The sequence below is a fragment of the Esox lucius genome, chromosome 7 (genome assembly GCF_011004845.1).
Source record: "Esox lucius isolate fEsoLuc1 chromosome 7, fEsoLuc1.pri, whole genome shotgun sequence".
In the NCBI taxonomy this organism is placed as follows: Eukaryota; Metazoa; Chordata; class Actinopteri; order Esociformes; family Esocidae; genus Esox; species Esox lucius.
Window position 1 is genome coordinate 30,716,112 of NC_047575.1, and position 26,757 is coordinate 30,742,868.

The 26,757-nt window shown below is 43.6% G+C and overlaps 1 protein-coding gene across 11 annotated transcripts; it reads right to left on the reverse strand.

Annotated features, from left to right (window-relative positions):
• Nucleotides 1-224: 224 nt before the first annotated feature.
• LOC105006566 (galactosylgalactosylxylosylprotein 3-beta-glucuronosyltransferase 1) lies at nucleotides 225-26,739 on the reverse strand. Of its 11 annotated transcripts, none has more exons than XM_034292978.1 (7): nucleotides 26,504-26,739; nucleotides 16,579-16,709; nucleotides 11,919-12,436; nucleotides 11,256-11,327; nucleotides 11,031-11,138; nucleotides 694-797; nucleotides 225-547 (listed from the first exon to the last, which is right to left on the reverse strand). In XM_034292978.1, the coding sequence occupies exons 2-6, from the start codon at nucleotides 16,676-16,678 to the stop codon at nucleotides 711-713; spliced, it is 885 nt and encodes a 294-aa protein (XP_034148869.1). In that variant the 5' UTR covers nucleotides 16,679-16,709; nucleotides 26,504-26,739; the 3' UTR covers nucleotides 225-547; nucleotides 694-710. The 11 variants fall into 11 exon arrangements, with proteins under 11 accessions (XP_034148869.1, XP_034148870.1, XP_034148866.1 ...); XM_034292975.1 differs by adding an exon at nucleotides 21,595-21,765 and having other exon boundaries at nucleotides 226-547; nucleotides 11,031-11,327; XM_034292974.1 differs by adding an exon at nucleotides 21,595-21,780 and having other exon boundaries at nucleotides 226-547; nucleotides 11,031-11,327.
• Nucleotides 26,740-26,757: the final 18 nt, after the last annotated feature.

Consider the following 26,757-nt stretch of genomic DNA (forward strand, 5'->3'; position numbering starts at 1 on the left):
CTGAACCACCAATTGTATTTTGTAATAAGTTCCCCTCTGAAGCTCCTTGAGGGCAGCTTCCATCAATGCATCAGTACAACACTTAGCTAAGTACAGAAAAAACATTCTCTATGAATCTGTGCTTTGATATTCTATGCCTGATATGAGGCTTTGTACACATAGACAAAGTGGCTGTCTGACTCTGCAGTGGGTCTTAAAACTTGTTTATTTTTAAATGCCCACCTTCTAGACTTTTTTATGTTTTTTGAATATAATTTCTTTCAATTGTGTACATTTTTACATAAGGCAGAAAAACACATTTTAAATTACAACAAACTTGTGTTTGAACATTTTCAGCAGAAAATAATAAGAATTACATTGAAAACTCATCTTGGTGAATACTGTGAATATGAATATCTCTGTAAAGCAATATTATGTATCCTACATATCCTTTGTCCAGTGTAACACTGGACCACTGCTAAAACAGCACTATTATAGTAAATAGTTCACCCCGATCCTGCCAGCTGGGAGCTTGTCTGTTTGGAATCCCAGCCATACTGTGTATTACCTGTAATAACACAATGGTATATGGGTTTATAAGATGAGCAAGGAAAATACTCCACACAATTCATCCAAAATATGGATGATCATTAGATGAACACCTTTCCGACAGATTCTGCATTTTTACCAGTAACCTGATAGCTCTCTTATTACCTGTTTTGGATGACGTGTCATATCTCCACATTGGAGTCGGTAAAACCTTTCCTTCCCTCATTCACCAGAAGAGGATTCTCTGCCCTAGTGTGCCATACAAGAACCTGTTAGGGGGGTAAAATGTAGGTTCAAGTTAAAACATTAGAAAAGTTATACTACAACCACTTTTATACCACTTTGAGATGGAAGGATGTTTAGATGTGCTTATGAAACATGAATTTTCTTATTATCTAAAAATAAACTGTTGAAAATGTTGAGTTTATTTGATATAATAATCAGTTTACAAGTTTACGAGCATGTTTAACCATCACAGGGGTGCCTGTTATGGGGGGCCAAACCTGAAATAACCTCAGTCGGAAAAGGGTGGCTTGCCCACTTCAGGTTGGTGGAGAGTGCCTGCCTCAAGTGGAGGAGATTAAGTATCAAGGGGTCTTGTTCACGAGAGAGGGAAGGATGGAACGGGCGATTGACAGACGGATCGGTGCAGCTTCTGCAGTAATGCGGTCGATGTATCGGTCTGTCGTGGTGAAGAAAGAGCTGAGCCGCAAGGCGAAGCTCTCGATTTACCGGTCAATCTACGTTCCTAATCTCACCTATGGTCATGAGCTTTGGGTCATGAACGAAAGGACAAGATCCCAGATACAGGCGGCCGAAATGAGCTTTCTCCGCAGGGTGGCTGGGCAATCCCTTAGAAGCTAGGTCACCCGGGAGGAGCTCAGAGTAGAGCCGCTGCTCCTCCACATCGAGAGGGGTCAGCTGAGGTGGCTTGGGCATCTGTTTCGTATGCCTCCGGAAATGCCTTCCTGGGAAGGTGTTCCGGGCCCATCCCACCGGGAGGAGACCCAGGGGAAGACCTAGGACACGCTGGAGGGAGGTCTTCCCGGCTGGCCTGGGAACGCATCGGTGTCCCCCCGGAAGAGCTGGAGGAAGTGTCTAGGGAGAGGGAAGTCTGGGCATCTCTGCTTAGACTGCTGCCCCCGCGACCCGACCCCGGATAAGCAGAAGAAAATGATGATGACGATATTTTTTCGTATTCTTTGATTTCTGTATTTATTTATTTCTGTATTTCCTTGCCCTTAAGCTAATGAGGAGGCAGGGTTTTAACAGTCAGACGTAGCAATTAAGCTCATAGGGGCAGATACACTGACAGGTAACGTGAATAACACTGATAATCTTGTTATTATGGCACCTATCAGTGTGAGGAATATATTATGCAGCAAATGAACATTCTGTCCTCAAAGTTGATGTGTTAGAAGCAGGAAAAATGGGCAAGCGTAAGGATCGGAGCGATTTTGACAAAAGCCAAATTGTGATGGCTAGACGGATGGGTCAGAGCATCTCCAAAACTGCAGTCCTTGTGGGGTGTTCCCAATCTGCAGTGGTCAGTACCTATCAAAAGTGGTCCAAGGAAAGACAATGTTATTGTCTCATATGTGAAGCCAGTTCTTCACCTTCTTCAACACTTCAATGCAGCTAATACAAGAGGGAGACACAGACTTGACCAAGACCTTGAAAACTGAGATGGAAAAAAAAAAGAGAAATATAGAGATGAAGCTACTCAGGAGCTGCTAGATGTGGCTTCTTTTTTGGACCCCCGGTTCAAGATGGACTTCATCATGAAGACAACAAGCAGCAAGTCAAGGCCAGAGTGGCATCAGAAATGATGGAATGCCAGGAAGAGACGTCAAGCATCAGCACTGAAGTAGAGCCTGAAGTTGCTGATACATCCCAGGCAAAGAAAGCCAAGAAGTCCTTGGGAAGTTTCTTTAAACAGAGCGGACCTGCAGCAAAGGGTGATTCTTCTCTGACCCACAAGGATGCTGTGGAAGCAGAAATAAACAACTACCTGCTAACACCTTCTATAAACAAAGAAGAAGATCCACTTGAATGGTTGAAAACACAGAGTAAGCTTTCCACATCTCGCCAAGCTTGCCTGCAAGTATCTATCAATCCCCACTACAAGTTCCCCCTCAGAGAGGCTTTTCAGTCAATGTCACTTGCCAACGGTCATGTCTCAAGCCTGTAATGGTGAATAGATTGGTATTCTTGGCCAAAAACCTTCAAGTTTGAGTGAGCAATGTATACATGCTTAAAGTCAAGTTATTATATTTGAATAGAATTTAGATTTACTATATTATTCTACAGTCATTTATTTAGTTTACTAGGTACTCTGTTTAGAAAGAAAACAGATTGTATACAGTTAAAAAGTTTAATTTAATTAATATCATAAATTAAACTACCCAAAATAAGTCAAAAGGTAAAAGGTCCTTTTCAGTTTCATTTTTTAATTAAATTTTCCATGAAGATGCAGTTCTGTACAAAATCACCCCAATCATTCTAGAATAATTAATGACACCATCGCCATGAGTCTATCCCAACTAGACAAACAAAATTTTTACAAAAAGTTCCTATCTACAACGCTGTTTCCAAAAAAGTTGGAATGCAGTGTAAAATGTAAGTAAAAACAGAATGCAATGATGTGCTAATCATTTAAACCCTATATTATATAGAAAATAATCCAAAGAAAACATATCAAATGTTGAAACAGACATTTTCTTAAAAAATATATGCCCACTTTGAATATGAATCCTTTTCTGGGCCAGAGCTCTTTAAAGATGGACTGAGGCAAAGTGGAAAACTGTTTTGTGATCTGATTAATCAAAGTTTGAAATTTCTATTTGGGAATCATGGACGCCGCAGCCTCTGAACTAAAAAAGACAGGGACCACCTGGCTTCTTATTAGCGCACAGTAAAAAGCCAATATCCGTGATGGTATGGGGGTGCATTAGTGCATTTTGCAAGGGTGACTTGTATATCGGTGAAGGCACCATTAATCCTGAACAATATATACAGATTTTGGAGCAACATATGCTGCCATCCAGAAAACGTCTTATTCAGGAAAGGCCTTGCTTATTTCAGCAAGACAATGCCAAACCATATTCTGCACATATCACAACAACATGGCTCCGTAGAAAGAGTCTGGGTGCTAAACTGGCCAGCCGGCAATCCAGACCTGTCCCCTATTGAAAACATTTGGTGCATTATGCAACAAAAAATTTGACAAAGGAGAACTCAAACTGTTGAGCAGCTGCAATCCTATATCAAGCATGAATGGGAAAACATTTCAACACCCAACATTTCAACTACAGCAATTGGTCTCCTCGGTTCCCAAACGCATACAGACGATTATTAAAAGAGGTGATGCAACACAATGGTAAATATGCCCCTGTTCCAAATTTCTTTTAAATGTGTTGCTGGCATCAAATTCAAAATGTGTAACGAGGACGCGCGTGGAGGACGCGCGCCACCCCTCCCAACATGGTGTTCGGCGCGCGTCATCGCCGGCCTTCTAGCCACGCCGCTCCTCCTCCCACGGCACTGTCCTGTCTTGTTATTGCACACACCTGGTGTCCATTCCCTCATTAGATCGCATATATAAGTTCTTGTGTTTCTGGCTGTCTTTGTGTGGTATTGTTCTATGTGCGGTGTACATTTTGTATGAGCTGTCTGCGCGCTTGTTTTGCGCCTGTGCGCTTGAGTTTTACGCGTGCCCTTTATGTGAATATATATATATATATATATAGCAATTGAAACTATCTCCCTGCGTTGGCTCCTTATTTCACGCACCTACTACACCGGTTACAGAATACCACACCTGCCGAATGGAGTCAGCGGGTAGCGACCTGATTCTGCAGCATGGGAACATGATCGCGTCCCTGGGGGAGGCCGTGACGGAGATGGTCCACGCTATGCGGCGGTTGGAGGCGAGGCTGCCATCTGAGCAGCAACCCCCGACACAAGACCCGGCTGGAGTGCCCCTGCCATCGTCTCCACCGTCGCAGAGGAGGACCATACAGCTGAGCCTTCCCCAGGGATTCGGCGGGGACGCTGCCCAGTGCTCTGGGTTCCTGCTCCAGTTGGAGCTCTACTTTGCCTCCCTCAGCCCTCACCCGGGGGATAGGGAGAAGGTCTCGGCCCTTGTCTCTTGCCTGAGGGGCAAGGCGTTGGACTGGGCCAACTCCGTTTGGTCCACTAACGGGCCGTAGTTGGCCCATTACGGGGCGTTCGTCTGCCTCTTCCGGGCCGTGTTCGATCACCCGCACGACGGCAGGGAGGTCGGCGAGCGTCTCGTGCACCTGAGGCAGGGGACAAGGAGCGTGCAGGCCTTCGCCCTGGAGTTCAGGACCCTGGCGGTGGGGTCGGGCTGGAACGACAGGGCACTTATCGATCATTTCCGGTGCCACTTACGGTCTGACGTCCGTAGGGAGCTGGCATGCCGGGACGCCATGTTGACATTCGACCAGCTCGTCGACATGGCGATCCGGCTGGACAATCTGCTAGCCACCCGCGGACGCACCGGGAATGATCAGCCCCCTCCGGTACACCCCGTCGCCGGACCTGAACCCATGGAAGTGGGAGGCGCCGCACGTAGGGAGACAGTGCGGCCTAGGGAGTGTTCCTTTTGTGGGAGGAAGGGACACTCTGCCTCCCACTGTTTCCAGCGAGAGAAGGTCGAGCGGAGGAGGCCTGACACCCCTACACTGAGTCAGGTGAGTAGACCACACACACTGTCAGGGCTCTCTGCGAAGCACATGACACTTTTGGTGGCCTTCCCTGATTTTCCTGCTAACTCTCAGTGTAAGGCGCTCGTAGACTCAGGCGCAGCTGGGAATTTTATGGACAGCGGTTACGCACAGAAACTGCGGATTACCCTGGTGCCATTGTCTCAACCTAGGTCCATTACGGGCTTAGACAGCAAACCACTAGGCACTGGTCTCGTTGAGCACGTCACGGTCCCCATCACGATGACCGTACAGCACGCCCATACTGAACTAATTGAATTCCATGTTATCCACTCACCTGCTTTCCCTGTGGTGCTGGGTCTTCCCTGGTTGTCGGGACACAACCCGACTATTTCCTGGTCGCAGAGAGTATTGACAGGGTGGTCTCAGGGGTGTCAGGAGAGGTGTCTAGGTGTTTCCGTAGGTGCGACCTCGGTGGAAAGTCCAGACAGTGTCTCCACAGTGCGCATACCCCCGGAATATGCCGATTTAGCGCTGGTCTTTTCTAAGGCCATGGCAAGTCGTTTGCCACCACATCGGCCCGGGGATTGTGCTATAAATCTTAAGGGGAACGCTGTGCCGCCTTATTGTCATGTGTATCCCCTGTCGCAGGCTGAAACGGCAGCAATGGAGACCTACGTGGCCGAATCCCTGCGGCAGGGGCAGATCCGCCGTTCCACCTCGCCCGCCTCCTCGAGTTTCTTTTTCGTGAAGAAGAAGGATGGGGGTTTGCGTCCATGCATTGACTACAGGGCGCTGAATAAACTGACGGTCCGTTATTCATATCCCATCCCCCTTATTTCCCAGTACATCGAGTCAATGCATGGGGCGCGCTTCTTCACGAAACTGGACCTCAGGAGCGCGTATAACTTGGTGAGAATCCGAGAGGGAGACGAGTGGTTGACGGCCTTCAGCACCACCACGGGGCACTACGAATACCTGGTGATGCCGTATGGGTTGATGAATGCCCCGGCAGTGTTTCAGTCCTTTGTGAACGATGTGTTTAGGGACATGCTGGGGCGCGGAGTTGTGGTTTACATCGACGACATCCTCGTGTATTCCGCTACGCGTGCTGAACATGTGTCTCTCGTTCGCAGGGTGCTGAGGCGGCTGTTGGAGCATGGCCTCTACGCTAAAGCAGAGAAGTGCGCGTTCTTCCAGCGAGCCGTCTCCTTCCTCGGGTTTCGAATTTCCGCCGATGGGGTGGAAATGGAAGTTGATCGTGTGTCAGCCGTGCGTAATTGGCCCGTTCCTACCACGGTTAAGGCGGTACAGCGGTTCATTGGGTTTGCCAATTTCTACCGTAGATTTATACGGGGCTTCGGCAAGGTAGTAGCTCCTATCACTTCCTTATTGAAGGGTGGGCCGAGCCAGATCACCTGGACGGCCAAGGCAGACGAGGCATTTTGCACCCTTAAGAGAATGTTCACCTCTGCCCCGGTTTTGGCTCACCCCGACCCGTCACTGCCGTTCATAGTGGAGGTGGATGCCTCTGAGGTAGGGATAGGTGCTGTGTTGTCCCAACTATCAGGTACCCCTCCTAAGCGTCGCCCCTGCGCTTTTTACTCGCGGAAGCTCAGTGAGGCAGAGCGCAACTATGGCGTCGGTGATAGGGAGCTGTTGGCTGTGTTTAGCACCTTGACTGTTTGGAGACATTGGCTCGAAGGAGCGAGACACCCGTTTGTAGTCTGGACCGACCACCGAAACCTGGAGTATATCCGGGCGGCGAGGAGACTGAACCCTCGTCAGGCCAGGTGGGCGTTGTTTTTTGCCCGGTTTGATTTCACGCTGTCATACGTGCCGGGTACAAAAAACGCCAAGGCAGACGCACTGTCTCGGTTGTGCGACGCGGGTGTGAGGCGGGTGGATGAGACACAGATTCTGCCCGCCTCATGCATTGTGGCGCCGGTTTTGTGGGACGTGGACGTGGACCTTCAGCGGGCGTTGCGTGACGATCCTGGGCCTCCTGGGTGTCCTGCGGGTCGTCAGTATGTCCCGCTGGATGTCCGTGACCGTCTCATTTACTGGGCCCACACGTCCCCTTCCACGGGTCACCCAGGCATAGACCGTACTGTGCGCTGCCTTACCGACAAGTACTGGTGGCCTGGTCTGGCCAAGGATGTGAGAGTGTACGTGTCCTCCTGTTCGGTGTGCGCTCAGTGTAAGGCACCTAGACACCTTCCGGCAGGTAAGTTACATCCTTTGCCCGTTCCACAACGACCATGGTCTCACCTGTCCATTGATTTTTTGACTGATCTACCCCCCTCACTAGGCAACACCACGATCCTGGTTGTTGTGGACCGGTTCTCAAAGGCCTGCCGGTTCCTTCCTCTCCCTGGTCTCCCGACGGCCCTGCAGACCGCGGAGGCTCTTTTCACCCATGTCTTCCGGCACTACGGGGTGCCGGAGGACATTGTATCTGACCGGGGCCCTCAGTTCACGTCTCGGGTCTGGAAGGCCTTTATGGGCCGATTAGGGGTCTCGGTCAGCCTCACCTCCAGGTTCCACCCCGAAGCTAATGGGCAGGTGGAGCGTGTGAACCAAGACCTGGGGAGGTTCCTGCGGTCCTATTGCCAGGACCGGCCGGGGGAGTGGTCGGAGCCACTCCTCCACTTCCTTGACCCCTTTCCAGTGCGTCCTGGGGTACCAGCCGGTCTTGGCACCGTGGCAGAGCCAGCCCGAGACCGGGGCTCCGGCGGTGGACGACTGGTTCCGGCGCGCTGAGGACACCTGGTCCGTAGCTCATCAGCACATCCGGCGCGCCAGGGCTCGCCAGAAGTCCGCTGCCGACCGCCGGCGTAGCGACGCCCCGGTCTACACAGTGGGCGACCAGGTCTGGCTCTCGACCCGGAACCTCCCTCTCCGCCTGCCCTGCCGGAAGCTGGGTCCGCGGTTTGTGGGGCCGTTCAAAGTCCTGGGGAGAGTGAACGAGGTAACCTATAAGTTACAACTTCCCCCTGATTACAGGATTAATGCCTCGTTCCATGTGTCTCTCCTCAGGCCGGTGGTGGCTGGTCCCCTCCAGCAACCTGAGGTGCGGGAGGTCCCTCCGCCCCCTCTGGAGCGTTGCTGGGTGCCAGCGGTGGATGTTCTTGATCCGGAGCTCCTCGCCGACTTCCCTGATCGTCCTGCACGGCGTCCTCCGGGTCGGCTGCCGTAGCCGCGCGTCGAGGGGGGGGGGTACTGTAACGAGGACACGCGTGGAGGACGCGCGCCACCCCTCCCAACATGGTGCTCGGCGCGCGTCATCGCCGGCCTTCTAGCCATGCCGCTCCTCCTCCCACGGCACTGTCCTGTCTTGTTATTGCACACACCTGGTGTCCATTCCCTCATTAGATCGCATATATAAGTTCCTGTGTTTCCGGCTGTCTTTGTGTGGTATTGTTCTATGTGCGGTGTACATTTTGTATGAGCTGTCTGCGCGCTTGTTTTGCGCCTGTGCGCTTGAGTTTTATGCGTGCCCTTTGTGTGAATATATATACATATATAGCGATTGAAACTACCTCCCTGCGTTGGCTCCTTATTTCACGCACCTACTACACCGGTTACAAAATGGGCATATATTTTTCCATTCCAACATTTCTCAGTTTTAACATTTCATATGTTGTCTTTGTATTATATCCAATTAAATATAGGGATAATTTATTTGCACATCAATGCAATCTGTTTTTATTTGCATTTTACGCAGCGTCCCAACTATTTTGGAAACAGGGTTGTATATGGGCTATATATAGATGCTGCCAGTAATTGTGGTAAGTTAGGGGCTGACATTTAAGGGCTGTGACAACTTGCATTTATTTAATTCCAAGTCAAGCACTGAATGTGAACTTATCTTCTAGTGACCTAAGAGAGAAACATTTAGCAATTTAAGTGATTGGAGTTTTTTTGAACTTGCACTTCCTGTAATGCATTTTACATTCAGCACCACTTGAACAAGGATGAGCCCGTTTCTTTCAACTGCCACACTGTCATTGTCGCATTTGCTGTCACCTGGGTAAGATTTAGCTGTGTGATAAATTACAGTATTGGAAGGGTCCTTATTTTTCAGTGCCCAAGAAAGTAAATATTCATTTGCATATTTGGGGAAATTGTGCAATTTTGATAATGTGGTTGCTATCGTAGCCATATCCAAATGAAACCATATTAAGGTCTATGGAGATTAGCTGACCACTTGACATCCTTTCAAAGTATTTAGAACCCTTCAGTTTCTCGACATATTAGTTGTGTTATAAACGTAATTTATATTTCAGTAAATATTTACTGAAATTTGAACAAATTACAGTTACGCCCTCCAGGACCCAGAACACTGTCACTGTGTCATTACTCTGTGTCTCTACTCGTTACAAGTGTTAGGATTTGAAATTAAACAATTACGGTTAAAGTATTAATTCTCTGAAATGATTTCAACATACATATTGGTCTCACCATTTAAGAATGACAATGATTTGTATAAACAATCCCTCTATTTCAAAGCAACATATGTACTGCTGTTTCTGGTTTGTTAGTAATGTTCCGTTGCATAATTTGTGAAGGCATAGCTGTCAATGATGTCCTGATTCTAGGCTATTTGCTGGACCGCGTAAGGGGAGCCGGCCAAGAAGATGAAATGTCACTGACTGACTGAGTGACCCTTGATAAATAGCGTAGTGGCTAGTTATGCAGTCCTGCAAAAAATAGGTCCCATGTTCGAATCTTGTCACAGTTTAAACAAATTATGCATTAGGATTTGTTCCGGATAGACAAACACTTTCCAGGATACAACCTTCAGTAGCTACATAATAGTAAGCCTAAACTAAAACTGTTAAACAGTAAAAATGCGATTATTTCTGGTGGATTTTTGAAGTACGCATCTGTGCATGCTTTTTAGGGTAGTATCCAGTGGGGAGAACAAGTATTTGATACACTGCCGATTTTGCAGGTTTTCCCACTTACAAAGTTTGTAATTTTTATCATAGGTACTCTTCAACTGTGAGTGACGGAATCTAAAACAAAAATCCAGAAAATCACATTGTATGATTTTTAAGTAATTAATTTGCATTTTTTTTGCATGACATAAGTATTTGATACATCAGAAAAGCAGAACTTAATATTTGGTGCAGAAACCTTTGTTTGCAGTTAAAGAGATCATACGTTTCCTGTAGTTCTTGACCAGTTTTGCACACACTGCAGCAGGGATTTTGGCCCACTCCTCCATACAGACTTTCTCCTGATCCTTCAAGTTTCGGAGCTGTGGCTGGGCAATACGGATTTCAGCTCCCTCCAAAGATTTTCTATTGGGTTCAGGTCTGGAGACTGGCTAGGCCACTCCAGGAAACGCTAAATGGTTCTCTCACCATTGTACACTATTTAATCAACTGCATTGCTACACCAGAAACAACATCTGTAATAAGGTATAGGCAACTAATGAAACATCGAATTTGAATGTATTCTTTAACATTGAAATTTCTCATGATCCCAACCTAATACAGAGCTGTTTGAACAGCAGACACTTGTTTTAGACTAGGTCTCCTCAATTTTTCTATGTTTTTTTTGTCTGCTCTGTCTCATGTAGACCCAACTTATTGATAATAAAAATAGTAAATTAATTCAATTTCTAGTATTTAGATGTTGCAGCCCTAAATAATAGCATGCCATTTAGCAGAAACTTTTATCCAAAGCAATTTACTGTAGTGAATGCTTACATTGTCGTATGGCTGAACTTAGTGGAAATCACTAGGTGTCGGAAGCACAATGCTATATCAACTGAGCCACTCAGGATAACTACCCTTTTCTCACCTTGGTGCAATTTGCAGCCTTAGGCTCCAAGTCATTAAGGGTGACCAGCTCCCGCAGTAAGCTGCTTTCCTGGTATCCTCCTTTGACTCCCCGCAGCTTGAAGTAGGCCTGAGGTTTACAGAGAATCAGGTGGAGGTTTACTGCAAACCCAGCCATATCTATGGCAAACGGTCGGTGGGGGTCAAATACAGTCTTCCAGCCGTACACCTTGCCCATGGTGTTCACCTTAGGGGACTCATAACGCAGCCCACCCACAAAAGCTACAGGCCAAACTGACACCTTCCTCGTTGAACGCATCTAGACAACAGGGAAAAAAGAGAGGGTTGAGCCCATTAAGATAATTTTATATAAGTGTATGTTATTTGGGGCTTTTGTTCAATCTCCTTGACTTTAAGTTTTTGTTCAGTTTCACATACAGTTTCACAAAGTATGTGAAACTCTTCATTAATTAGCTAAATAAAGTACATTTAAATCTGAGGGCCAGATGTCCACATTTCTGGCGTTATCTATTGGTATTCCTAAAGGTTTGATTCTTGGGTGGACCATATATTCTGTTTATATTTATAACTCCCTGAACCACCTTTATGCTGATGTCACTATCTTGTACACAACTGGTCCTTTACTGAACACTTAACTATCCACCGTACAACAACATGCATTCTCAGACTTTAATCTACTACTGAAAACTGCAGAAGATGTCATTATGATATTCACCTGATGATATACCTCAACTTGCCTTCCCCCTACACAGCCTCACACTGTATACTATAAGTAGCCACCTTTACTGGGTGATTGATTTATGTCATACAGAAACCACACGTTTTGCATATTCTGGTGTTTCAAAAGAAAAAACTATTAATATATCACAACTCTCCCAGTTCCACTCACTTCTTCAAACAACTCCAGGCTGTAGGTGTTGTCATCATCTGCAAAGTAGACAACCCCTGGCTGGCTGTTGCTATTGTTGTGGCTAAAGGTGCCTCGAAGCCAGTGCAATGCTAGATTCCTCTGCACGGTTCCCCGAGGTATCGTGTAGTCCTTTTTGTTCCCACGCAGCTTATAGTTTTTAGGTGTCTCCACATTGAGGTGGGTATAGTTCAGGCTTGTTTCAAGAAGAAGCCTGGTGACCAGTGGGGTTCGTCGCTGAGAGTCCTCCACTAGAATCCAATGCAGGTTAGGCACAAGGAGAAAGGTGTTGGCCAGGCGGGTCAGCTCTGCCTTCTGGACCGGGCGGCTGTAGGTTGGGGTGATGACGTGGAGGATGGGGAGGACATCAGACCAGGGTAGTGAACGTCTGTAGACGTCTTTGGTGTGACCCGCCTGTACAATGTCTTTGTTCTCTGGAGGGCAGGATTTCTTAAGTGGGAAGGAGATCTTGGAGTATGGGCGCTTCTCAGGTCTGTCATCTAGAACAAGAGAATGAAACCTGAAGTGTACTGTAATAAATAATTCAATGTAATGTCTTTCTTAGCGATAGAGTGTAATTGTATTAGTGTTATTTTGTGGACTGGGTTGTGAAAATGTCTTGGGTTTTAGATCTGGTGGTGTTTTGGTATTTAGGATATCCAAAGTCGAATAATAGTGTAAACATCAAAACTATGAAATGAAACCATAAAAGTGCCTGAATACTTGAGATATGTGAAGTATTTTCAATATATTGGCATGCATTTTCTGAAAACATGTTTGCTTCATCATTATTGGGTATTGTATGTAAATTAATGGGATCGATTTTTTTATAGGTTCGGTGTGTATAGGTTCGGTGTGTATAGGTTCGGTGTATATAAGTTTGGTGTGTGTAGGTTCGGTGTGTGTAGGTTCGGTGTGTGTAGGTTTGGTGTGTATAAGTTTGGTGTGTGTAGGTTCGGTGTGTATAGGTTCGGTGTGTATAGGTTCGGTGTGTATAGGTTCGGTGTGTGCGCATGGAGCAATTGGCATGAATAACATACCACCTACTACAACCCTGTTTCCCAAAAGATTGGGACGCAGCGTAGAATGCAAATAAAAACAAAACGCAATGATGTCCAAATCATTTATCGCTATATTTAATTGAAAATTGTACAAAGACAACATATCAAATGTTGAAACTGAGAAATCTTATTGTTTTTGGAAAAATACATTAACATATTGAATTTGATGCCAGCAACATGTTTCAAAAAAGTTGGGACAGGGGCATGTTACCACTGTGTTGCATCACCTCTTCTTTTAACAAACTCTGCAAGTGTTTGGGAACTGAAGAGACCAACTGCTGTAGTTTTGAAAGTGAAATGTTTTCCCATTCTTGATTGATACAGGATTGCATCTGCTCAACATTTCGGGGTCTCCTTTGTTGTATTTTTCGTTTCATAATGTGCCAAATGTTTTCAATGGGTGACAGGTCTGGACTGCAGGCAGGCCAGCTTAGCACCCGAACTCATGCTGTTTTAATATGTCCAGAATCTGGTTTGGCATTGTGTTGCTGAAAAAACCAAGGCCTTCCCTGACAAAAATGTCATCTGGATGGCAGCATATGTTGCTCCAAAACCTATATATTTTGTTCAGCATTAAGGGTGCCTTCACAAATGTGCAAGTCACCAATGCCATTTGCATTAATGCACCCCCATACCATCATGGAGGCTGGCTTTTCAACTGCACACTGATAACAAGCCGGATGGTCCCTCTCCTCTTAAGTCCGGAGGACACAGCGTCCATGATTACTAAAAATAAATGTTTTATTTGTCAGACCAGAGAACAGTTTTCCACTGCCTCAGTCCATCTTAAATGAGCTCAGGCCCAGAGAAGTGTTATAGAAATGTATTGAGCTGATGTATTAATTAATTCTACAAATGCTGAAAAGTTTCAGGATTGATCAGTACAGGATCCTGGAGTCAAATTTTTATCTCAGGAGGTAAGAACACAATACAGATACAGTTGTGCTCAAAAGTTTGCATACCCTGGCAAAAATTGTGAAATTTTGGCATTGATTTTGAAAATATGATTGATCATGCACTGATCTTTTATTTAAGGATAGTGATCATATGAAGCCATTTATTATTACAGTTATTTGGCTCCTTTTTAAATCATAATGATAACAGAAATCACCCAAATGGCCCTGAGCAAAAGTTTACATACCCTTGAATGTTTGCCTTGTTACAGACACACAAGGTGACACACACAGGTGAAAATTGCAATTAAAGATGAATTTCCCATACCTGTGGCTTTTTAAATTGCAATTAGTGTTTGTGTAAAAATAGTCAATGAGTTTGTCAGATCTCACACTGAGCAGGCTAGATACTGAGCCATGGGGAGCAGAGAAGAACTGCCAAAAGACCTCGTAACAAGGTAATGAAAATTCATAAAGATGGAAAAGGACATAAAAAGACATCCAAAGGCTTGCAAATGCCACTCAGTACTGTTCAATCACTTATTAAGAAGTGGAAAATTCTGGGATCTCTTGATACCAAGCCAAAGTCAGGTAGACCAAGAAAGATTTCAGCCAAAACTGCCAGAAGAATTGTTTGGGATACAAAGAAAAACCCACAGGTAACCTCAGGAGAAATAAATGCTGCTCTGGAAAAAGATGGTGTGGTTGTTTCAAGGAGCATAATATGACCATACTTGAACAAAAATGAGCTGCATGGTCAAGCTGCCAGAAAGAAGCCTTTACTGCACCAATGCCACAAAAATACCTGGCTACAATATGCCCGACAACACCTTGACCTGCCTCACAGCTTCTGGCACACTGTAATTTGGAGTGACGAGACCAAAATAGAGCTTTATGGTCACAACCATATGCGCTGTTTGGAGAGGGGTCAACAAGGCCTATAGTGAACAGAATACCATCCCCACTGTGAAGCATGGTGGTGGCTCACTGATGTTTTGGGGGTGTTTGTGCTCTAAAGGTATGGGGAAATTGATGGCAAGATGAATGCAGCATGTTATCAGAAAATACTGGCAGACAATTTGCATTCTTCTGCATGAAAGCTGCGCATAGGATGCTCTTGGACTTTCCAGCACGACAATGACCCTAAGCACCCGTTCACTCATGTTATCTTAATTTTTTTTTTTACATATATTACCAATTCTCCAAGGGTATGCAAACTGTTAACAGTACAGCAGTTGGACCACTGAATAAATCACTGGTGTATAAATCCCCTATACACACACACACACACACCATAAGAACCGGTTTGTGGCTTAAATTTTAAAAAGCAAAACATTGCCAGGTTTGTCTTAACTTATTTGATTATTCTTTTATACAGTCATTTCACAAACCACAAACTTTTGTCTCGGGCAACATGTGTTATACAGAAACATGGGAGGCAGAAATCGGGGGATGTAACTGTGAAAGTGCTGCATTGAAACAGCTAGAAATAATAGCATTGACTCATTTGACTCATAATTGCATTTTCATATACCTTGAGTGTACAGCAAAAATTGTTATTTTGACTTTACTATCCAAAGACTTATGGAGGGTACATGTCTCTTCATGTCAAACATGAATTAAAAGGTGAACTGCAGATATATTTTGGTCATTTATGCTTGTATTATGCTAGTGGTAAAGTAATAATCTTACATACGGAACCTTTGAAATACCATCAATCATAATTTTTGACATTGTGACGTCGTTACCATCAACAATGGCTGTCAATCATTATTTATAAACTGTTTTGTCCCATGGCCCACCTTATATTGCTGCCTTTAGATAGGTCAATGCATCATTCTAAAGTCAAACTGTTGTGCACTCATTGTGGAGCTGCGGCAACAAATAGCTCTAGATCACTGTTTCTCAACCCTGCCCATGGGGGTCCAACTGTCCTCCCTGCTCAGATCTCTCCCTGCTCTGTCACACCTGATTCAAATGATCAGCTCATTATCAAGTCCTTCATGAGCTACATCAGGTATGTTAGGGCAGTGAGAGATCTAAAATATGCAGGGCAGGGGGGCGTCCAGTCGCAGGGTTAAGAAACACTGCTCAAGATCTGTGTTTCCCAATCCTGGTCCTCGGGACCCAAAGGGGTGCACGTTTTTGCCCAAGCACTCACACACCTGTTTCAAATGTTGCCCTACCACTTACACACTTGATTGACATAATCAACGTATCATCAAGTCGTTAATTTGAATCAGGTGTGTGAGTGATAGGGCAAAAACAAAAACATTCCCCCCTTTGGGTCCCAAAGACCAGGATTGGGAAAAACTGCACTAGATGAACATAGCGCCTAGGACGAATCCTTTACCCACACTGATTGCTATGGAAATGAATTGCCTACACTCAACTATTTTAGAATCTAGTAAGATCTTTGACTGTTGTGATAATAATCTCTAAGCTAAAAAACAATATAGGAACTCACAAAATAAAATCAAGGAAAAATGTTGGCTCACACACAGCAATAATTTTTTTCTCCAATCATCCATTATATAGGGAGATCAGCCAATTGCCTATTTTAAGTGAAAGTCATCCAATTCTTCCCTAATAATATGTTCTAATTCTGAATACAATTGTAAAACATCTGAGGTGAGGTTTGAGAACCATGACCATAGGGAAATAAGGACACGGAAGAATAACTTTTACCTTTGAAGTCATTGATAGGACTCCAATCCCAAACAGCGATGAGTAGTGTCCAAGGCAACACGATCAATACAAAGGCCAAAATGTCTCGTGTCTTCGGCATCTCCAGGTTCCAACCTGAGCCACGTCATTACCTGGAACACAACAGACGATTAAAGTTCAGAAGGCTACACAGAACTTTGAAACCTTGTAGAATATCTTGGATATGTGGATTGGCTGTCTATGGCAGTGTTGTTTTGATTACAAGTATATCTATAATAGTAACTCAAACATCTGCCAACTATTCAACACTCACGCTGTTCACTCCTTTACCCCTGCCTCTAAACACAGCGAATGTGTTTATATTTTAATGTAAAACTAATGCGATATCTGCAATGTGATAGTGTTTAATTGGGCTTCAAAACATTGACTATGCCAGTTATCTGCACATCATCTGTCTGAAATAGTCAAATCACGTAGTGACTTCACAGTATCAATAATTTCTCCAAGCTCCCTGACTAAAAAAAATGTTCAGCATGGAGGACAATTTCACTAGCTTAAAATTCCATAACCAAATCTAACATAACATAACAGACCATTGACCCCAAAAAAATAACAATTGCTGAGTGAGACTGTCTTAGTCACAGTAGCTACGAGAACAGTCATGTAGGCCAATCCACTCCGCCCCAAAATGTACATAACACAAATTGACAGCTCAGAAAATCTATGCTAAAGTGCTTCATGATAGCGATAGTCAACAAACGTATCAGGTTAGCCTTTGTAGCTATGACTACCCATTGCACGGCAAGAACTTGTGACTAGTTAATTTTCAAACAAAATCTGGTTAGCTTCGGTTGTTTCTTTATATCCTCCAATTTTAGGAGTATGCCTTACAGAAGTGTAGCTAAAAACAGGTAGTCAAAATAAACAATGTGGGAGTACCTTGAGTAATGACCGCATAGGCCGGAGAAATGCATGTCACTCACCATAAGATGCTGCTAAATGGTGAAAAGTGACACGACTAATCTTCGCGCCCTACCTTACGGCGTGAGACATGTGGCACCGTCCTGACAGCAGACGACTCGAGTTGCGACCAGAGAACTGGCGTGTAGCATTCCAGCGCCTCCTGAAGGAGGATTTGATAAACACTAATTTGCATGAACCGTTGCAAAGTGTAAAGTTGTTTTGGAACGACTCTTATTTTAGTGAATCGTTCAATTATATTCATTCGAACGGTTGGCAGCGGATTTCTACAACCTGATCATAACCTTAATATGCGTTCCCCCAGATCTATTCGCCGCACTGTGTGGCGGGAAAAGGTCCTACACTTATTCGCACGCAATTGCCTGAGTGTGGCGTTGACATTGCATCTGAGAGCTTGCAAACTTAAAATCATATTTGAGCGCAGTAAATTAGTGGGAAAACAGATATGTTTTCTTACAATATAAGTATTAATAAAGACACATTTTCCTACAATAGAAGTATTTATAAAGACCGAAACACGGCAGTTTTCTATACTTGTCAGATGATGAACTAAAGTTACCTGAAAATGGCGCATTTTGGGTGCGGAGTCGATTTGACCAGTTGAACATAAAGAGCAGAGGTGAAAACGTATCGATTGTCAAACAGAAGTGAAACAAAAATTGTTCTACCGTAGTTACTACCGTAAATATCGCGAGCTATGTGTTGATGGCGAGTGAAGAGGGGTGGCTAAAGAGCTTTCCTGCGACGTTGTGTCGGATTCGTTTGTGTAGCTGATCGCCCCAGCGGAGACACAATGGAGACGCAACCTAACATCGGTCGCTATTTCTTGGCAAAATTCATCACGCGAGTCCGAGGTTGGACAGCGGAATAGACCAAAGCCAACCGGACTGAATATCACAACAGAGGTACGACGATAAACAGTGTTTCACTGAAGTACTGTGACAGTATAGTAGACGCCAAGAGCGGATTAATAAGTCAAGCGGCAATTTACTTACCTGTATGGTTTTGCAAAACAAAATATTATTGATGAACAGAGGGGTTAAAATTAAAAGACCACTGCAAAATTTTACGCTTCTGTTCCTCACTCAAAACATTCCTTTTCAACTTTTTTGGAAAAGTAAGGAAAAAGGTGTCTCTTAATTTTTTCTGGAGCTGCATGTCAATATATAATACTTCTGATTTTTTTTAATGGAATATCTACATGGGCATACAGAGGGCCATTATCAGCAACCATCGCTCCTGTGTGCCAATGGCACATTGTGTTTGCTAATCCAGGTTTATCATTTAAAAAAAATTTATCATTAGAAAAACCATTTGCAATTATGTTAGCATAGTGGACAACTCTATGGGGTGCTGGAGGGTTCATGGGAGTTTGCCCAACCAATCCACATGTGTTTTGTGGATTTGGAGAAGGCATTCGACTGTGTCCCTTGCGGCATCCTGTGGAGGGTGCTTCAGGAATATGGGGTCCTGGGTCCTTTGCTAAGGGCTGTCAGGTCCCTGTACGAACGAAGCAGGAGCTTGGTCTGCATTGCCGGCAGTAAGTCAGACTTGTTCCCAGTGCATGTTGGACTCCGGCAGGGCTGCCCTTTGTCGCCGGTTCTGTTCGTAATTTTTATGGACAGAATTTCTAGGCGCAGCCAGGGGCCGGAGGGTGTCAGGTTTGGGGACCACACGATTTCGTCTCTGCTCTTTGTGGATGATGTTGTCGTGTTGGCCCCTTCAAACCAGGAACTTCAGCATGCACTGGGACGGTTTGCAGCCGAGTGTGAAGCAGTGGGGATGAAAATCAGTACCTCCAAATCCGAGGCCATGGTCCTCAGTCGGAAAAGGGTGGCTTGCCCACTTCAGGTTGGTGGAGAGTGCCTGGCTCAAGTGGAGGAGTTTAAGTATCTAGGGGTCTTGTTCACGAGTGAGGGAAGGATGGAACGGGAAATTGACAGACGGATCGGTGCAGCTTCTGCAGTAATGCGGTCGATTTACCGGTCAATCTATGTTCCTACTCTCACCTATGGTCATGAGCTTTGGGTCATGACCGAAACGACAAGATCCCGGATACAGGCGGCCAAAATGAGCTTTCTCCACAGGGTGGCTGGGTGATCCCTTAGTGAAAAGCTCGGTCACCCGGGAGGAACTCAGAGTAGAGCCGCTACTCCTCCACATCAGCTGAGGTGGCTTGGGCATCTGTTCCGGATGCCTCCTGAACGCCTTCCCGGGAAGGTGTTCCGGGCCCGTCCCACTGGGGACACGCTGGAGGGACTATGTCTTCCGACTGGCCTGGGAACGCCTCGGTGTCCCCCTGGAAGAGCTGGAGGAAGTGTCTAGGGAGAGGGAAGTCTGGGCATCTCTGCTTAGACTGCTGCCCCAGCGACCCGGCCCCGGATAAGCAGAAGAAGATGGATGGATGGATAGTGGAAAACTGTTTTGCAGATTGAACAAGCAGTAAAGCTGTCCTTTAGACTAGTTGAGTATCTGGAGCATCAGCAATTGTGGGTTCGATTACAGGACTACAGAACTTTCTTCTGAAATTTGTCAATTTATTCTTGTTCTGAGAAATGAAGGCTATTCCATGTGAGATATTGCCAAGAAACTGAAGATCTCAACGTCAACAGTGAAGAGGCAACTCCGCGATGCTGGTCTTCTATGCAGAGTTGCAAAGAAAAAGACATCTCAGACGGGCCAATATAAAGAAATGATTAAGATGGGCAGAGGAACAGACACTGGACTGAGGGACATTGGAAAAAAGTGTTAGCTAGGCTATACATTTGATGCACTTATGTCAATAACATGTTCAGGTGGCAGGATAATTTGCTTGAACATCCTTAAGCAGCCAGGGGTTGTTGAATTCTTGTAGCAAAGTGGCCTACTGTGAATGCTCTACTGCTCTGATGTTCACCTGATAACATATAGAGAGCAAAGCAGAGTTGGGAGGTAGCAATCAAAGCCTTTGATGAGAAATCAAATTATGTTGCTCTATTTATTGTTGACAGGGTTTGCTGTGTCACATGTGGAAATTGCCCCAGTGACTAAGCAGGCCAGCCATAAACTGATTGGACAAAGTGATTCACTCTGAAATGTTTGCTGGTCTTTTAATTAAATTACCTCAGCTGAAAATGCACAAATACAGACAGGAGACTCATACATCAGACACACCATGCTATTGATTTATCTAGACCGATGAAAGCAATACAAAAGAGCATTCTTCTGTGGTGCCTCTTTCTATTCATGCAATGAAGAAGATGCATTTACATACCTTTTACTCCTAGAGATTGGATCAACCTGATTAATTACAGTTTCAGCTTTGCTCTTGTTAGACCTGAGGTTCAATTGAATGTTTCTGTACTGTATTTTATTTACACCAACTAAGGTTCCAATATAATAGGAATGTTTTAATTATGAAACAGTCAAATTCTCTGTATGAAAGTGATCATGCCAAATATCACCAAGCTTTGTTTTACAGACAACTGAATCCTGATCTAATTAAATCACAGAAATGTTTTCTTGATTTTCTCAACCATATCACCTCTGCAAATGGAATGATGGCTAGGTACATTAAATAATGTGTTATTTTCAAAGTGATGGGACACACGTCCTTGTCTAGATGTAGATCTACTGACTGAATACAGACTGTGAACTGTCTGTGGTAATAATGCCCCTGAGCTATGGTGTCTATGTGATGGCTGTTAGGTTAAATTATCTCACAAGTATCATCACCCAGGAACATTTTGTTTGTGGTTCAACGTGGGTGTGGTTTAATGTAGTGTATTGGAAGTGGAAGATCTCAAGGGCATATACCTTGCATCCTCTCAGAGATCCCACCCCTCTGACTTTCTCCTCCAATAGACTTTGGGAAGGAGACGAGAAGAGAGAAAAAGGGATACAAGGAGTAGGGAATTTATGTGTGTGTGCTTTCACCAAATAGCCTCTAGGCATCTCTATGGGTGTGAAGGGTTCCTGGTGATGCGGTGCACCATGCGCAGACACCGCTTGCGCTGGCTGTGGGGGTAGGGTTCTTTGGCCGGTAATCTGTGATGGCTTGAATCCCCTACCACCTACGTCGAGAATCAGAGTTGTTGTTGAAGTGCCCCTCGATCTGCATTTTTAGCCATCTTGATGCCCCTTCACAGGTTGGCCCTTGACGAGCTGTAAGCCTCAGGGTCGCCAGATCTGAATGCAGCGTCACGTGTCTTTAGCAGTTGTCGGTCCTTTGCTGTTCATCCAAGGCTTCTGGTTGGGGAAGGTCTTTATTAGTTTAGGGCCGGTGACATCATTGGTGCAGGTGTTCATGTAATCCAGAAAAGAGGAAGAATATGTTTCAATGTTTGTATGGGAGTCAAGGGTAGCTTGAGTTGCGAACAACCTCCAGTCTGTGTGTTGAAACTGGTGTTGTAAAAGTGAGTCTGCTCCCTCTGGCCACACTTAGACTGCCCTCAGTGAGGGGTGAGACACTTGGGGAGTAGGAACAATGAGAGGCGGTCAGACTGATATGTTACAGTTATCTGTTTATAATTGTAGTCAGTAGGTTGTAGATTACCCAAATGAAATCTGATTAGGCTATTTTAAATTGCTTTATCAAAAGTAGCATGACTGGGATGTTGATCTACATAGTAATTTCCAATTAAAAGTCACTCTTATTTGATGGCAGCTAGTCTACAGTGTAATTCTAAATAAAAGCAAGCTATTGGTCAAGATGATTTCGAGCTAGCTAACTAGTTGTGTGCCAGGAACATGATTAGCTGTGTGAAAATATTCCTAGTAGAAAGATATGGTTTGGTATCAAGTAATTGAATCTATTCAACATCCCTTTGTTTATCAGGAGTTAATTGAGTGATCAAATGGTGTGACTCCATCTTTAACAGACCACAGTTCAGCTCTTTAGCTCAATCGTTATGCCAGATGCACTAAAAATGGTGTGTATCTGACCAAATCACACAAACGTGACGTTGGTGTTCTTTATGAATTAAGGAAAATTACAAGCAAGCAAATAGGGAGACCAGTGGTCAAAGCTGTTTCATCCACCTGCTAGAAAAACAGTTTCCCACTTTATCTAATAAAGTAACAAACATTTATTATGCTCCAATTCACTATATGATTCAATATATTTTTGTGTAGTTTTACTACCATATTCTATGTTTTTATGTCTAGTTGTGCCTATATGCTAACAAACGAGCATCTGTTGGTGAAGCTGATGTCATTGGATTAGCCTATCAGCGGCTAAAAACCACCCACCCACTTGATTGACTTATCCCTTGTAATCATGAAATTCACAATGAGAAACAGTATTCAATTATGAAATATACCATTAAATTAAAACCCCATTTCCAAAAAAGTTGGGATGCTGCATAAAATGTAAATAAAGACAATTATGTAGTCATTTAAACCTTACACTAAAATATAAATGTTATTTTAAGGTAATTTACTTTAGTTTTTTACGTGATTTTCTGTATTTCATGATGACTGTACATTTCTGTTTTCAATTGGATATAAAACTTAGAGCCAATATAACTGGAAAAGTCTGTTATCAGGAAACACAATAATTATCTGTTTTTCCACAGACTTTGATTCGCTCTTTACAAAAATGAACTGTATAAATAAGGAGTATTTCTTTTTTATTATCGATATCCCAGCATGACTTGCGGCTGTTCATTTTGTTAATGTTTATGTTTATTGTAATTAATAAGAAGATGACAGAGCTTTGTTTTTTTATGCCATCTTGTAATTTATGTACAGTGTTACCCTTTGGAATGTTTTTGGGGGATTATGGTCGTGTTTTTGTGCATACCATAGAAATGAAGATGATTTGTTTTGGTGTGCTTCACTGCTTCATCTAATCTGTCTTGTGATTTCTGACAAAGCAGAGCTCTGGCCCTTAAGTATTTCTGCTAACCTGCCTGGTAGATGTTGGTACGGCGTAAGTCATCAAACTACAAGTAACTGATGTATGGATACAATTACCTTGAAATACAGAAATCTTTAAATGCCATTAATGCTGAACAATATACATTGGGGAGAACAAGTATTTGATACAATGCCGATTTTTCAGGTTTTCCTACTTACAAAGCATGTAGAGGTCTGTCATTTTTATCATAGGTACTCTTCAACTGTGAGAAATTGAATCAAAAATCCAGAAAATCACATTGTATGATTTTTAAATAATTAATTTACATTTTAGTGCATGACATAAGTATTTGATGACCTACCAACCAGTAAGAATTCCAGCTCTTACAGACCTGTTAGTTTTTCTTTAAGAAGCCCTCCTGTTCTCCACTCATTACCTGTATTAACTGCACTTGTTTGAACTTGTTACCTGTATAAAATACACCTGTCCACACACTTAGTCAAACAGACTCCAACCTCTCCACAATGGCCAACACCAGAGAGCTGTGTAAGGACATCAGGGATAACATTTTAGACCTGCACAAGGCTGGGATGGGCTACAGGACAATAGGCAAGCAGCTTGGTGAGAAGGCAACAACTGTTGGCACAATTATTAGAAAATGGAAGAAGTTCAAAGATGACGGTCAATCTCCCTCGGTCTGGGGCTCCATGCAAGATCTCACCACGTGGGGCATCCATGATCATGAGGAAGGTGAGGGATCACCGAGAACTACACGGCAGGACCTGGTCAATGACCTGAAGAGAGTTGGGACCACAGTCTCAAAGAAAACCATTTGTAACATACTACGCCGTCATGGATTAAAATCCTGCAGCGCACGCAAGGTCCCCCTGCTCAAGCCAGCGCATGTCCAGGCCCGTCTGAAGTTTGCCAATGACCATCTGGATGATCCAGAGGAGGAATGGGAGAAGGTCATGTAGTCTGATGAGACAAAAACAGAGCTTTTTGGTCTAAACTCCACTTGCCGTGTTTGGAGGAAGAAGAAGGATGAGTACAACCCCAAGAACACCATTCCAACCGTGAAGCATGAAGGTGGAAACATCATTCTTTGGGGATGCTTTTCTGCAAAGGGGACCAGGACGACTGCACCGTATTGAGGGGAGGATGGATGGGGCCATGTATCGCGAGATCTTGGCCAACAACCTCCTTCCCTCAGTAAGAACATTGAAGATCTTCCAGCATGACAATGACTCGAAACACAAAGCCAGGGCAACTAAGGAGTGGCTCCGTAAGAAGCATCTCAAGGTCCTGGAGTGGCCAAGCCAGTCTCGAGACCTAAACCCAATAGAAAATCTTCGGAGGGAGCTGAAAGTCCATATTGCCCAGCGACAGCCCCGAAACCTGAAGGATCTGGAGACGGTCTGTATGGAGGAGTGGGTCAAAATCCTTGCTGCAGTGTGTGCAAACCTGGTCAAGAACTACAGGAAACGTATTATCTCTGTAACTGCAAACTAAGATTTCTATATCAAATATTAAGTACCGCTTTTCTGATGTATCAAATATTTATGTCATGCAATAAAATCCAAATTAATTACTTAAAAATCATACAATATGATTTTTTTTATATATTTTTTTTATTCCGTCAATCACAGTTGAAGAGTACCTATGATGAGAATTACAGACTTCTACATGCTTTGTAAGTGGGAAAACCTTCAAAATCGGCAGTGTATCAAATACTTGTTCTCCCCACTGTATATTGTCTTTGTACTATTTTCAGTTCATTTAAATATAGGGAAAAATTATTTGCACATCATTGCATTCTGTTTTCATTAGCTTTTTATGCAGCATCCAAACTTTTTGGGAAACGAGGTGGTGTATAATAAAATGTAATAACAGAAATATCACATTTAAATATGTATGCAGACCCTTCTCTTAGTACTTTGTTGAAGCGCCTTTGGAAGCAATGACAGTCTAGGTCAGTAAATCAATAAATCAAAGTAATTGAAATGCAAGACAAGACAGTAAACAGAACACAAATACTGTAAACAAACAAATAAACATTAAATTACACTATATTCAGTGGGACAAATGTACAGATAGGATTATGGATTTAATGATGTGCATTCATCAGATAGCAGCTAGTTTATTTTGGAATTTCTGAGTCTCAAACGTCCAAGTCTTTTGTAAATCATTACAGTCATTGTTGGCATCATTTAAATGGCTTGTTGATCATTTCAGTACGGAAGTGAAGACTTTAGGAGTGACCAGAGTGATATCTGCCACAGCACAGGTTACTTTTGGGTTAGCAGATCTTGAACAAATTAAGTAATTTTTTGTACTGGATGTTTGTAGAATGCTAATTCAGAGTAAAACAAAATCATGTCTATATCTACTCCGAGGATGAATCCACAGATTAAAAGGCAAAAACAAACTTGTTTTTAGTCAAATCTTTAAAAAATCCATACTTAATTTTCAATGGCCCAAAACCAATGATTTAAAGGGAGAGGTGCCATTATTGTGTACAGTGAACATTATGGTTTTCAGTTACTTTGCTTTTTTAATCCTGAAGTACCAAAGATTTGGATGCTTTTACATATACATTTTAGCCCATTAGCAGAGTAACTTCCATTTAGTGCATTTTAAGTATTTCAAATATTTTGAGAAATTTCGAGTATTTCTAGAATTACTCAAGAACATTGGATTTGTAATGATCTCATGTTCATGTTAGAATTACAGCACTTTTTTATACTTTGTCCCCACATTTTTTCTCGGCTGTTTCTTGGAGCAGTAGACTTGAAAGTGAGCCTTTCAGAAGTAGATGAAGTGTCTATAATTCTGAATCCCTCAAAGGGGACACAGTCTCTTATACTTCTACAGTTGACAGTAATACCTACAAAACTATACAGACAGGATAAGGCAGCAACACATTTTTCACATGAAACATACATATTACACATGCCATAGACTGATACAGCAGATACCACATAACATATTATATTGTGTAAAAGTCTGAGACATTTGCACAGTATTATACATGCTGTAGACTAATTCAGCACTGCCTTGATTATGCAAATCAAATGCCACATCGACTTAAGTAAGGATAAGATTGTGAAAACTTGTCATACTCACAAGGAAATCTGATCATGCCGTTATGAGTCTTATAACATCCACTTCCTCCTCTGTCCCCACTAACCAAGAAAACATAATTTGCTTCATAGAGGATCTATGTCTTCTGAGTCTGAGCAGACTGAAACAAACAGTGAGTCCATGCCGGGTATCTGATGTGAGGGCAGCAGGGTCATGTCCTTAGTGCCAGCTCCTATTGAGACAGAAGAGGTCATCCCTCTGGAAGAATGCTTCTTCTCATTCCAAAAACACAGGCT

What these genes read in the sequence shown, in the direction of transcription:
- LOC105006566 (XM_013134535.3), bottom strand. Translation starts at nt 16,678, where the DNA reads ATGCCGAAGACACGAGACATTTTGGCCTTTGTATTGATCGTGTTGCCT. An exon ending in GCCTGGAGTTGTTTGAAGAA is followed by an intron (nt 11,328 to 11,918) that starts GTGAGTGGAACT and finishes CCTGTTGTCTAG; the next exon opens with ATGCGTTCAACGAGGAAGGT. An exon ending in AGGCTGCAAATTGCACCAAG is followed by an intron (nt 798 to 11,030) that starts GTGAGAAAAGGG and finishes CCCCCCTAACAG; the next exon opens with GTTCTTGTATGGCACACTAG.